Genomic DNA, 14,281 nt, shown 5'->3' with positions numbered 1-14,281 from the left:
TATTAGTTTTATAGTTTCAGTGTGCCCCTGGGGACAGAGCAGCTTGGTCCGCTCATGATCATGCTAGAGTCCCGAAGCAGAAAGGGAAAAATGTTCAGGCTCATCTATGCAACGGGAGAGTGTTCTGCTTAGATTGCTCAGCGTCAGGTGAATGACACTTGCCAGGGTTACAAAAGAGCTTCAGGAGGAAGACCTGGTCCTTGCACAAGCTTCTGTGGATGGAGAAGGGGGAGGGCCGGCGCTCAGGTCCGCCTTGGCAACTTGGCTGAGGTGGGGTAGACCAGGGAGACACTGTAGCCCCCGCCGCCCACGGACGCTCCTCTGGCAGAGAACCGGAGGAGGCGCGGAGCCGGGCACGGCGGCCTGGCTGGGCGTCCGCTCTGGCCAGGAGTTGGAACATTTCGAGAGGAGTCCTTCGGGGGATTTGCCGAGCCCAGGCGGCCAAGGCATTGGTCGCGCAGCAGCCGAGAGAGGCGCTCAGTTTCTGCCGCATCCCCTCCCACAGCACTTTGGCCGACACCCACGGGCGCCCCGCCCCCCTCGGGCTTATAGGACCGGCCGGGCACCTCCACACGCCTGGGAGCCGGACGCATCCCGGAGCCGACTGCGCGGCTGCCTGTGTCTCCGGAAAGACCCGCCGCCGCTGCCGAAGTGGCGAAGTGAGGCGGCGGCTGAGCCCCGCATCATGGAGGGCAGCTCCGCCGCGGCCCCAGCCCCAGCCCCAGTCTCCACCGACAACCGCCGCCTCCCGCGTCCGGTCTGCCGGCTCTCGTCGCTGCTCTCAGGGCTCCGTTCCTTCCTCACCTCGAAGACAATATGAAGGAGACGCGGGGCCATGAGAGTTCCCCTTCCTGCACGCGCCTCAACCACTCCTACCCCGGCATCTGGGCGCCGCAGCGCTCCGCTGAGACGCGGAGCAACCTAACGCGTCCCGTGGGGCCCGGCGAGGATTTCGGCTCGGTGTCTGTAGCCTTCCCGATGACCATGCTGATCACTGGCTTCGTGGGCAACGCGTTGGCCATGCTGCTCGTGTCTCAGAGCTACCGGCGCCGGGAGAGCAAGCGCAAGAAGTCGTTCCTGCTATGCATCGGCTGGCTGGCGCTCACCGACCTGGTCGGGCAGCTGCTCACCAGCCCGGTGGTCATCGTCCTGTACCTGTCCCACCAGCGCTGGGAGCAGCTCGACCCGTCTGGGAGGCTGTGCACCTTCTTCGGACTCATCATGACCGTCTTTGGGCTCTCTTCGCTCTTCATCGCCAGCGCCATGGCCGTCGAGCGGGCGTTGGCCACCCGGGCGCCGCACTGGTACTCGAGCCACATGAAGACGAGCTCCACCCGCGCCGTGCTGCTCGGCGTGTGGCTGGCGGTGCTCGCCTTCGCCCTATTGCCGGTGCTGGGCGTGGGTCAGTACACCATCCAGTGGCCCGGGACGTGGTGCTTCATTAACACCGGGGCAGGGGGCAATGGGACTAGCCCTTCGCACAACCGGGGCAACATTTTCTTCGCTTCTTCCTTTGCTTTCCTGGGGCTGTCAGCGCTGGCAGTCACCTTCGCCTGCAACTTGGCCACCATTAAGGCCCTAGTGTCCCGCTGCCGGGCCAAGGCCACGGCATCGCAGTCCAGCGCCCAGTGGGGCCGGATCACGACCGAGACGGCTATCCAGCTCATGGGGATCATGTGCGTGCTGTCGGTCTGCTGGTCGCCGTTGCTGGTAGGTAGTTGCAGGGCGTGGGGAGTTCGGGGTGGGAGCGTGCGCGCCGGCGGGCAATGGAGACTTTTGGAAATGGCAGCACCTGCAGGGATGTGTTTGCAAGCACAGAAGTTTGGAGAGGGCTCTGCCTGTGCCATCTTGGTCGCGGGTTCAGAGCTGAGCTCCTCACTTACTTGCTGAGCCCCTTCCAAGTGCCAGGCATCGCATTAGGCTCTGATTGTACATGCATGGGGACCACAGGGCTGCTCACGTTCTAACCGGAGAGAGTAAGAGGATACCCAGGTATCATTTCAGTGCTTGTGCAGAAATAGAGGTTTCTCCCGGGTGCATTGGGAGCAGGATGGCGATGACAACGGTAGCTCGGTGCTCTGGGTGTTCTCCTATTTCAAATACCTCTCGCAGGTTGAGTCGATTTTCAGTCTGCAGAAGTACTTTACCTGCGACCCACTGCAGACAGGCACAGCCGTCTTGCAGTCTCTGAGCCACTGCTTGCCCTCCCGGAGCAGCCAGCGCTCACGTTGCTTACAGGCTCACTCCTGAAGGGAGGCAGGACAGTGAAGAAGCATCCTGCCGTTCAGGCAGCCTCAGCCCCTTCGAATTGTGCTGCATCCTCTCCCTCTAGGAAATGCTTGAACCGACAGTCAGCCAGTGGGCCCTGAGACTTGGTAACTCCCCCTGACCAGCCTTTGCTTGTCCTTGTGGCTACCGCGCAGGGCTGATGGCAAGGCCAATCCTGGGATAGGAAGTAGAGGTTCCTGCACTTCTTGGCTCCCCACGAGGGCCACAGCTCGGGAGCAAGTGAGTTTCCACATGCTCCTAGTCTAACGCTCTCTCTTACATTCGTACTTTCCATGTTTTCCTCTGGGATACTTTTAGCTAGACATTTTGTGTAAGTGCTGTTTACTAATTCCTGATGAATGGTTGCTTTTTTAGGCCCCAAGCAGCCTGGTTTAGTAGATGTTCCTGAAAGAGCGATCTGGTCACTGTGACAGGGTTATAACAGGTGATATATTGGACCTGGAAATTTATTAGACAGTTGTGAAAAACTCCTGAATCCCATGGCACGGTTTTCAGAACCCACCCACGTATATTTTTTCTTTTTGTTTTCTTTTCTTTTCTTCTGTGTTTTAAATTTTTTGGACAGGCACAGCGGCACCCAAGATCTTACTTCCCCCCACCAGGGATGGAACCCGTGCCCCCTTCATTGGCACCATGGAGTCTTAACCACTGGACTGCCAGGGAAATCCCATAGTTTTCTATTTTTAATTGTGATAAAATACACATAACATGAAATTTGCCATTTTAATCACTTTTAAGTGTACAGTTAAATGGTATTAAGTATATTAACATTGTTGTGCACCATGTATAGTTTTAAATCCCTGCTATTTTATAAGAGAACTGTAGTTCCTTTTCCCTCTCACCCTCCCCTGCATTTGACAACAAAGATATTATAAAATACCTGTATTTAACTGGTGTAATATATTTAGAGCAGGAGTCTTGGCTCCCAATCAGTAATAGATGGTGACAAGGAGAGTTATGTTGGAACCTCATAGCCCACAAATCGCTGTAAGGTCTCAGTTCTGCATTCCGGGAGCTAGAACCTAGGCTGATGTCATCACCATGGCTTATCAAAGCCAGCACCAATTTTAGACATATTTACTTCTGTAGTGTGTAGGTGGCCAAATAGAAGGAAAAAAAGTTCTAAATAATAAGCACTTTGCTAAAGTTGATAATTAACATAACTTTAAAGGCAAACAGAGTATTTGAATTTTTCACAACAGTCATTTGAGGCCGACATATCTGAGTTTGTTCTATCACACTCTTTATATCTGTACTCTATATATCCAAGCAAAAAGGTAAATGATACAAATAAAATGCTTACTCATACAGTTAACCAGACTTATAGTTGATTTTTTTTTTAAGTAGAAGAGAAACTATGTAGTGTGGTTTTTATTTCAAAACTTTTGATCCTAATATGATAAGCATAGCAACCTTAGGAAGACTTTAGATAAGTTCTGAAAATTGCAATCTAGGATGGCCAAACTCACTCTCTTAAGAAAGACTGTATTTGGAATTCATCTTATTTAATTTCAATTAATAGCTGCAATTAAAATATTTGTTGGTTTGCTGCATTTTATCAGATACTTTATTCATTCAGTTCTCATAAAAACATTAAACTTAAATTCAACATGTCATCGTATCAAAGAGAAGAAATTCGTGGTTTCCAAAATAGGTATTTTTTAAACTAAAGGAAATTATTCTATCTTCTGTTTTGTGCACCATTGAAATTAAATCTCCAACTATCTTCAGAAAGATATACAGTACAAAGTTGGAATTATTTCAAAGGAAAGAAGCTGGCAAAACTGCTTTCTTAATAGGTTAGGGAATTATAAGAATGAAAACACTAGAATTTAGTGAATTGAATTTTCAGTGTATTAATGTTGAAGTGAGAGATTGTCTTTTATACTTTTTTCTAACTATAAAACATAGATTCCCTATTAGCTTTCCCTGAATTGGGCATAGGATACTAATCTAATTATCCAAACTCCTTACTTAAAAAGACCCTGAGTATATCTTATCTTGGAAAACTATCATGACTATAATAATATTCAGTTGTCATTGCTGAAAAACTTAGCAGAGTAGAGATACCATAATAAGAAAACATCCCAACTGCTACAAGTTCCTGCTATGCAAATACTTAAATTGAGGGTTTATCTACGGTGCAAACAAAAGCTTTTTCACCTTTTTTTTTTCCAGAAACTTTACAAAGTACAATAGAAAATGTGAAATTAAGTGAGACTACAGTGGGAAATGATGTCACCGTTGGTAGATGGACTACAGTTCTTAGTCGATATTTATATGAGGCATCAAATTCTGTTGGAATCAGACAGTTGACTCAGCAATGCAATCGGTTTGACTTATTATTTTCGTTACATTTTTTGATGAACTCACCAAATAGTCCAGCTGTTTGACTTGAAGCCAAGTTTCCAGAAGCAGGAATAACCTGAGGCTGTTGTTTAGAGGAAGCCATGACTACATTTTACACTTTTGTACACCTGGTGCTCCTCAAACAGGTAGAATGTGGGCTGTAGCTGTCTTAAAAATAGTAGATGTAAAGCTAACTATCAACATTGTGAAAAGAGAGGTATGAGGAAGAGTTTCTTGTCTACAACTTTGGAACTGGATAAAAGCAGTCTTAGAAACTTTTGCCTTTAATCTTGAACTAGCAAATTCCCTGCTCAACATCCACAGATGCCGACAGGGATGCTTTGATTCAAGGAGATGTTTTGCAATATAGATGTAAGTTTTCTTTTAATTTAAGGTTATATTTTGACAAAGGAAATTTTTCTTAAATATACTTCATGTGATAAATAGATGCAATACATTATTTTACAGAAGTAATGCTATTTTATAGTATTAAAAATATTATCAAATTGCTAATTTTCTCTGCCTATTAATTTCTGCCATGTTCAGGATGTTGCTTCAGGGAAAATGATTAAACATGTGAATTGACATTATAGGAAAAAACTTCTATAATTTGTTTTTATAAGAATTGAGATTACTCAGACTTTTTTTTTTTTTGAGTTTACTACAATACATTTTAAGCACTATGGAAGGGATATTAAGTAGACTTATTAACAACTGGTCAAAGCGTTATAATCTGTTCAGAGAAGTAGAATTCCTACATTTATGAGTGAAAAACTTAGAGAACAATACAAGATTGGATGTAATTAATAGTGCCTTTGGCTCTGGGAAGAAAGTCTCTCTGAATTTGCCAGAGTAGGCTTCCAGGAAGAACTGGGATGGCATAGCTTGACCTCATGGCTGAGAATGTGTGTGTCTGTGGACCCAGCCCATGAATACAGAGGGTGCACACTGGAACCACGGGAGGAATGGTTTGAAAAGGTTCCTGTGGCCGGATTGAGGTAGTTAGGATGAACACAGGATGAGGACTGTGTTCTCTTGCCAGTAGGCCATAGAACCTTTATTTTGGGTTTTTGAATAGGGGGATGAGTTTTGAAAACATTGGCAGGGCTGTAGTGTGTGGATAGATTTGGACTGGAAAATGGGAAAGTGAGATCAGTTACAACTTGCTTCTGTAGGTGGGTTAGGCTCTAAGAGTAGATACTGTGGGAAGAGATAAGTCAGAGAAAGAAAGGTAAGAGAGAACTAATGCTGTTAGAAATGGTCAATTTAAGGAGTGATTGATTCACCAAACATTTCTTACACATCTACTGTGTCCTATTCTTTGAGGTGAATATTTTCACATATATTAATTACCTCATTTAACTGCATGCTGTGAGATTGCCACTATTTTCTACATCATTCAGATGAAGAACTCAAGTATAAAGAATATTAGAACCAGATTTCTAATTCAAGATATCTGACTCTGAGTTTATTTTTAATTTTTTATTGTTGTCGTTGATCTGTTTGTTTAGCTTAGATAAAGGCCAAGAATTCTGATCCTAATAGTAGTACTGGGCAAGTTATGTATCCTCTTATCTGTAAAGTGCAAAAGTAGAGCTAATATCTAAGGTCTTTTTCCATTTGTTATGCTCAGGAGAATTATGAGAGATTTGGGAGAATCATAGTTTAATGATCCAGAATGAGAAGTTTGGGAAGGAGACTGCTTGGTCAATTGTTTTTTTATAAGAATGGGGGCTTCTAGGGTTTCGGGACACCATGCATATGGAGATGGCAGATTATCTAAATGATATATCCAGAAGCAAGTATAACTTGAAAATTAATGGCATAAATCAGGGCTTAAAAATGTAGATTTTTTAAATTTTGAGTTTGTCAGAGAGAGCCAAGAATTAAACAAATTTGTAAGCCATCATATTTGAAGAAATTCAGATGGTCTAGAGTTGTAGCATAATTGTGACTCCCTGCCCTTTCTCTTTTGAAAAAGCTGTAAAGGTCAATAACTCAATTATGAAAGTTTCCATAGGATCAGTTTTCTGGGAATAACACGCAGGAATATGCACTACAGGCATTTGTAACAGAGGATGATTGATGATTCGTCTGGGGGAGCCGAGAGGTAGTAGTGAGGGGTACTGGGTGTCATGTTTCAGTTTTTAGTCCTTGCCTTACAGTGTGGGAAAGCAGGGAGGGAAGTCCTCCCTCAAACTCCTCACATACGGGTAGCATTTTTATAATCCACCAGGATTCGACATGCATCTCATTCTTGCCTTGCAACTCTTAAGATCTACAACTGTAGCATGTCACATTCTGAATCCCCCTTTTCCCCTCAATTCCTTATCATAGAGGTAAGTAAGAAGTTTGTATTTCAACTCCTACCATGCTTCTTGAGGATTATTAGATGGCCTCTCAAGTCCTCATTTTCCCTAGAAAATGCCAATTTTCATAGATTAATGAAAGTAACCAAAGAAGGAACCTAATTTTGGGGATTCCTCTTATATCTTGTCTCTTGAGTATATGTCAACTTTTTATAGTAAACATAGTAATTCATTCTTACATAGAAATGACAGTTGAACAATGTGTGACTTTTTTCATGAGAGGGACACATGCGCACAGAAGTAGCACTATGGAATGGTGAATCTGTTCCCTTTACTCAGAACACTTTTGTCTCCATTTTCCCACTTTACACTTCACCCCTCAATCATTCAGCTATTGCTGCTGAGCAGTCACCCATCTTGGACTGGTTAAGTTCCCAAGTTAGCAGTCACTTTGATAGAGGAGCCTTGATTGATCCTCTCTAGAGGATCTTATTAACTGACTATCTGAGCACGTAAATCAAAAGACAGCGTCTGGTCCCAGTGACATACGTAATTCATTGTGTGACCTTAGACAGTTTACTTGATATCTTTGGGAACTATTTTCCTTTTTTTTTTTTGTAAAATAAGAGTAAAAACACCTACTCAGCCTATTTCACAAGATTGTAATGAAAACCAAAATAAATGTATGTGAAAATAATAGGGAATATTTCTTCCATATTAGGAATACTACTATGATGTTTTACTGGATGATAATGTTGACTTTTTGTCTTCAGATAGACCTCCCCCCCAGGAAACTGGAGAAAAGAGACAAGTGATGTTTCATAGCTTGATTAGTTATAGTTAACTGGTGGGGAAATGTGGTGGAGAATGTGACTTTTGAGAAAAAAATAGAGAAATGCAAATCAAAACTACAATGAGATATCATCTCACACCAGTCAGAATGGCCATCATCAAAAAATCTAGAAACAATAAATGCTGGAGAGGGTGTGGAGGAAAGGGAACCCTCTTGCACTGTTGGTGGGAATGTAAATTGATACAGCCACTGTGGAGAACAGTATGGAGGTTCCTTAAAAAACTAGAAATAGAACTACCATATGACCCAGCAATCACACTACTGGGCATATACTCTGAGAAAACCATAATTCAAAAAGAGTCATGTACCAAAATGTTCATTGCAGCTCTATTTACAATAGCCAGGAGATGGAAACAACCTAAGTGTCCATCATCGGATGAATGGATAAAGAAGATGTGGCACATATATACAATGGAATATTACTCAGCCATAAAAAGAAACGAAATTAAGCTATTTGTAATGAGGTGGATAGACCTAGAGTCTGTGAAGTAAGTGAAGTAAGTCAGAGTGAAGTAAGTCAGAAAGAGAGAGACAAATACCTTATGCTAACACATATATATGGAATTTAAGAGAAAAAAAATGTCATGAAGAACCTAGGGGTAAGACAGGAATGAAGACTCAGACCTACTAGAGAATGGACTTGAGGATATGGGGAGGGGGAAGGGTAAGCTGTGACAAAGTGAGAGAGAGGCATGGACATATATACACTACCAAACGTAAGGTAGATAGCTAGTGGAAGCAGCCGCACAGCACAGGGAGATCAGCTCGGTGCTTTGTGACCACCTAGAAGGGTGGGATAGGGAGCGTGGGAGGGAGGGAGACGCAAGAAGGAAGAGATATGGGAACATATGTATATATATAACTGATTCATTTTGTTGTAAAGCAGAAACTAACACACCATTGTAAAGCAATTATACTCCAATAAAGAAAAAAAAAAAGAAAAAAAGAAAATAAGAAAAATGGTGCATAAATTTTTACAAGGTACTGTAATTCATTCCTCCTCTTCTCCCCCTGTTGCCATCAATCTTCTGCATTCTCTCAGCTCTGGAATGCTTTCGCCCACACAGCTGCCAGGTAACCCTCTAAATCTAAAACATGCTGGATCCCATCTCACCCTTCCCTTGAACGTGGAGGAGTGCCCACTACCTCGTGCTCTGAAAGCCTCTGTCTAGAATGTGTCTCTTGTCTTTCCAGTCAGAGACGTGGTGTGCTCAGACCTGTCCTCATGTAAATGAGTCAAATTAATTGTGCATCTAGTTGCTGTCCTAGGTCAGATTACTCTGCAGACCTCTTAAGGATAGAACCTGTGCCTTGGTTGTCCTCATCTCTTCACAGGTGATCAGGAATGTTGCGACTGCACAGAATCTCCACCACTGACTCACAGCCCAGAACTGTGTTCACACAAGCCTTAAATCGGACCACAGCATGAGAAACACAGAGTTGTAAACTGCCTCACAGTTAGACCAGGTCCTGACAAGACATTAATATTATTTGCAATCTGCAAGTAGCACAAAGTGTAATTTTCCCATCCAATGGCCCTCCCAGACTCTTGGGCAACATTTATAAGGAGGACATTTCAGTGGCTGATCTTGTCACTTATTCAAAATCTATATATTATTTTACCATACTGATTTTTATGATAGGTGTTTGAGGACTGTAAATCTAAAAATGAAAGACGCTGGCAGAGACAGAAGAGGAGGTTTGATTTTTCACACTTTAATTCTGTTAGAAAGAAGGAAATTAGATACTAATTAAGGTAAGAGTCATGTAATATAAGTATAGGATAAATTCTACACCAAATAGCATTACTATTTTTAAAAATCTTGATAATACAAAGACAGAAGGCCAAATTGGAACTGGAAGGCTATTTATTTTAAGCAATTATTGATCTAATAAAAATAAAGTATAATTTTAAAAATATACTTTTTACTAATCTTTTATTTCCTAAAAGTAAATTTGATTTTTCTGTCCCTCTTTCTGAATACTCAGTGTGTCATTTTCTGTGGTTGAGAATATGCTGCTCTTGGTGAAATTCATGAAAATTTGGAAAAAGGAGTATGTTGTTAATGCTGAAAGAGAGATTCTGAAAGATACGGCACGTCTTGAAAAATTCACCAGACAGTAGAGTGGAGCTTTCATTGTGGTCTTGATGTATGAAATTTCCCTGATAACATCCTGCTACCAACCACCTTGTTTGGGTCAAGTAGAGCACACACATCCGTATTTCCCCAAACAGACTATTGCCTCAGCAGTCAAAGGCACAAACAGCAGTTAGTGACCTCTGCCTGTGTTTCGTAAGAAGAACAAGAGAAAGTGGTTGCTTCCATGTCCTGGCTATTGTAAATAGAGCTGCATGGACCTAGAGTCTGTCATACAGAATGAAGTAATTCAGAAAGAGAAAAACAAATACTGTATGCTAACACATACGTATGGAATCCAAAAAAAAAAAAAAAAAAGGTTCTGAAGAACCTATGGGCAGGACAGGAATAAAGACACAGATGTAGAGAATGGACTTGAGGACACGGGGAGGGGGAAGGGTAAGCTGGGACGAAGTGAGAGAGTGGCATGGACATATACACACTACCAAATGTAAAATAGATAGCTAGTGGGAAGCAGCCACATAGCACACGGATCACCTCGGTGCTTTGTGACCACCTAGACGGGTGGGATAGGGAGGGTGGGAGGGAAGGAGATGCAAGAGGGAGGAGATATGGAGATATATGTATATGTATAACTGATTCACTTTGTCATACAGCAGAAACTAACACACTATTGTAAAGCAATTATACTCCAATAAAGATGTTTAAAAAAAAGAAGAGAAAGTGATGGAAGAAGCAGGTGAGGGCCATAGAATAAGGCACTGGAAGGCAAGAGCCCAGGGTTCTTGTCTTGGCTTCTTTACCACAGGATAAAAGTCACTGTATCTTTCTGGTTTTCCCTTTCCTCATCAGTAAGATAAAACAGTTACCACTCTAACCTTCCTTCCGGTTCTGACTTCCTGTGGCTCGAAATAAATAAAATCGTTCCTTTTGGACATACTATATTAAATATGTGGGGGAACATACCCAAAGACTTCTTAAGAAAAATCATAGAAATGTATGCAAATGGACAGAGTAGATCATGCATTCTGTTATACAATTATTCTGTGAATATTTACTGCTTGCTACGTGCCTGCCACTCTGGTGATACGGTGGTGACCAGGGCTGACGCCTACGGTTGTAGGTGCTGAACGGTTACATGGCTCTAGGGGGCACTCTTCACATCATGTTCTATGTGCATGACAGTCCTTGTGGAGCAGGGTGCCATCTGTGCTGTACTTGGTAGCCCTGAGAGTGAGCCAAACAGACATGTTAGCTTCTTCCATGAAGCTTTCAATCCACTAAGGTAGACCGACAGTGAATAAACAATCCTTCCAATAAACAAATGTAACCAGTCTGATGGGTCATTACCCTGGTTGCTGTCACTGCCACGTGGTACAGCTTTTGCAGGTTGGCCTTGTCTGGGCTGAAGGGCAGTGCTGGTCCACTGCTGCTGTGAGGCCCTGATGGATCACGTGCCTGTCCAGGCTGTAGTGGGTCCGTGCTTGGGCGCAATCATTAGAGAGCACATTAATTCACACCCATAACTTCAGCCCCAAAGCTCACCAGCAATTCCCTGGAGCACAACCACTGTGCTACAGGGTAAGGACCCAGAGAGTAGCTGACCTCAGGCCACATACTGCCTGGAACCAACCTTCCCTCTTGGGTCCTTAGGCTCTGGGTTGTACTCAGATCATCCCCACACAAGTTTGTCTTTCTCTTCCAGTAAATTTTCTTTTAAGGCTTTCCATGTCTTTTCCCTCTACTGAATGTAGCCAAAGTTACTGTGCTTTAAGTTTCTTGGCTTCAGATATTGGGAGAGGAGGTTAGATTTCTCAGCCTCTTTTTTCCAGAAAATATGATGGTCTACCTCTTCCCAAGTGATCAGCAGTTTATACCAGGTGTGTTGCATGGATTTTCCTTTGTTGTACCACACAAGTTTCCACTGTGTAAATCTACTCATTCTACATTTACCAAAGTAAATGTTTCTTACTTCTGTAACATCTGCTCCAATGTGACTTGCTCTGCCCACTTGAACAGAGAAGAGGGGGCAGCTTCTGACATTCCCTTACATACATCATTAAAACAATGGGTGTGTTATGAAGGCAAGAAAAAGGTGCTTTGGGAAAGTGTCAAAGAGGACCTTCTCTTTATGTATTGGTGGATGCAGTGGTGGTTAAGGAGAGCTTCCCTAAGAAAATGTCATTTATGGTGAATCTTGAAAGATGTTACTTGAGGAAGAAAGAGCAGCTTGCAAAGCCATCAGTGTAGGAAAGAGCTGGAAGCATTAGAGTAACTCAAAGAGGGCCAGATGGGTACATTAGAGTGAGTAAAACGGGCGGTGACTTTAAGGTGAAGCCAGGGAGGTAGACAGGGCCAAACCATGTAGAACCCTGTCATTTTTTTTTGGGAGTTTATAGATTTTTATCTCAAGTATGATGGAAAACAACTAGCTTTGAGTAAGGGAGTGATTTGTTCTGTTTTGTGTATTAAGAAGATCACTCAGGTTGCCTTATGAATTAGAAAAGTGAGGCATCAGAGCCCTTGAGTACTGAGGTCAGTTGGAGATGTAGAGACATTAATAAGGATAAACTTTTTTTCCTTAAGTGTTGCTTTGAAAGAAGGAGAGACATAGCTTGGTATAGAATTGGCAGTGGGAGTGAGAGTCAGTGCAGAAGCACAGAGGGAAAAATTGAGCCAGGTGTGCTGGAAATAGTAAGCAAATCTATTTTTGTTGAAGTATGCTTGAGAAAGTCAAGAAATATTATGAGTCAAATAGGGACTGAGGGATAAGGGAGGGAGGAGTGTGTTGGTAGATTGCCTTGAAAATTAGCAATAGGAATTTGTATTTAATCTTGCACAAGCTGTATTTCTTGTCTATACTTCTGTTGTATGTTTGTAAAATAAGAATGTTGACCTTATAAAATCTCTTGGTTTATAAAAGGTCATTTAGTAAAACAAATGTTTTGTTTGATCTCTTTCTAGAATATTCTTGGTGAAATTGTCCAAGCTTTGTTTGAATACTTTACTTGTAGGAAATGTATTGCTTTTTAAGGGGCACAAAAAATTTTCTTAGAGGCAAGCATTGTGCTAGGTTCTTTCTTTCCTTCTTTCTTTCTTTTCCTTTCTCTCTCTCTCTCTCTCTCTCTTTCTTTTATGATCAAATGTAATAATATATGTAAAACACTTAAACATCATATCACACTAATAAGCACTTAATAAATGTTAGCTTCATTATCCCACTTCCGACTTGTGACAGATACTTCTTCTCCTCAATTTCCAAAAGTCATCACTATTATGATTTTCCAGAACACTGTTTTAGTATTGTTTGTGTGTATATTACAAAATGGTGTCATATTATACATATTATTCTGCAGTTTGCCTTTTTTCAATTAACAGTGATGTTTTGTGATTTATCCATGTTGACACAAATGAATCTAGTATATTCATTTTAAGTGTTTTTAATATATTATATAAAATATAAATACTATATATTTATTGTATAATACAATATATACAATATGAAATACTACTGTGTATATTTTTTTCTTCTATTTTTAAAATGTATTTATTTATTTATCTATCTATTTATTTATTTTTGAGGATCTGGAAACAACATTAGGCACACAGTAAATTCTCACCCTCTAATATATTCTTTTATTATTATTATTAATTTTTTTCTTTTTACCTTTTGACCCATTTCTCTCACCCTCACCCTTACCTCTGTTAACCACCCATCTGTTCTGTCTGTCTCTGAGCTTGGTTGTTGTTATTTTTTTAGATTTTACATGTAAGTGAGAACATACGATATTTGTCTTTCTCCGACTTATTTCACATGGCATAATGCCTTGGAAGCCCATGCATTTTGTCACAATTGGCAAGTTTTATTCTTTTTTCATGACTGAGTAACTGAGTAATACTCCATTGTGTGTGTGGGTGTATCTTCTTTATTCATTCATCCATCAGTGGGCACTTTGTTTCCGTATCTTGGCTATTGTAAATAACACTGCAGTGAACATGAGCATGCATATATCTTTCCAAGTTATTGTTTTTGTTTTCTTCGATAACTACCCAGAAGTGGAATTGCTGGATTGTATGGTAGCTCTATTTTTAATTTTTTGAAGAACCTCCATACCATTTTCCACAGTGGTTGCACCAATTTACATTCCCACCAACAGTGCACAAGGGTCTCCTTTTCTTCACATCCTCACTAGCTCTTGTTAATTCTTATCTTTTTGATAATAGCCATTCTAAGAGGTGTGAGGTAATATCTCATTGTAACTTTGGTTTGCATTTTCCTGATGATTAGTTATGTCGAGCATCTTTTCATGTGCTTTTTGGCCATCTGTATGTCTTCTTTGGAAAAATGTCTATTCAGATCCTCTGCCCATTTTTAAATGATT

General features: G+C 41.8%; 1 protein-coding gene across 4 annotated transcripts in view; it reads left to right on the top strand.

Moving 5' to 3' along the window:
* Positions 1-338: 338 nt before the first annotated feature.
* Positions 339-14,281, top strand: part of PTGER3 (prostaglandin E receptor 3) — an 84,021-nt gene continuing 70,078 nt past the window's right edge. For 3 of the 4 annotated variants that reach the window (XR_010940898.1, XM_067726568.1, XM_067726567.1), the window contains exon 1: positions 339-1,710. Coding sequence is in view for 3 of the 4 variants with exons in the window: in XM_067726568.1 (XP_067582669.1) it covers positions 817-1,710 (894 nt within the window). In the remaining variant the exon portion in view is untranslated. The remainder of the gene's footprint in view (positions 1,711-14,281) is intronic. The other variant, XM_067726566.1, reaches the window with a different exon arrangement.

Source organism: Pseudorca crassidens, chromosome 2 (genome assembly GCF_039906515.1).
Source record: "Pseudorca crassidens isolate mPseCra1 chromosome 2, mPseCra1.hap1, whole genome shotgun sequence".
Classification (NCBI taxonomy): Eukaryota; Metazoa; Chordata; class Mammalia; order Artiodactyla; family Delphinidae; genus Pseudorca; species Pseudorca crassidens.
The sequence above is the reverse complement of the archived record's forward strand: the minus strand, read 5'-3'. Positions and strand labels throughout refer to the sequence as shown.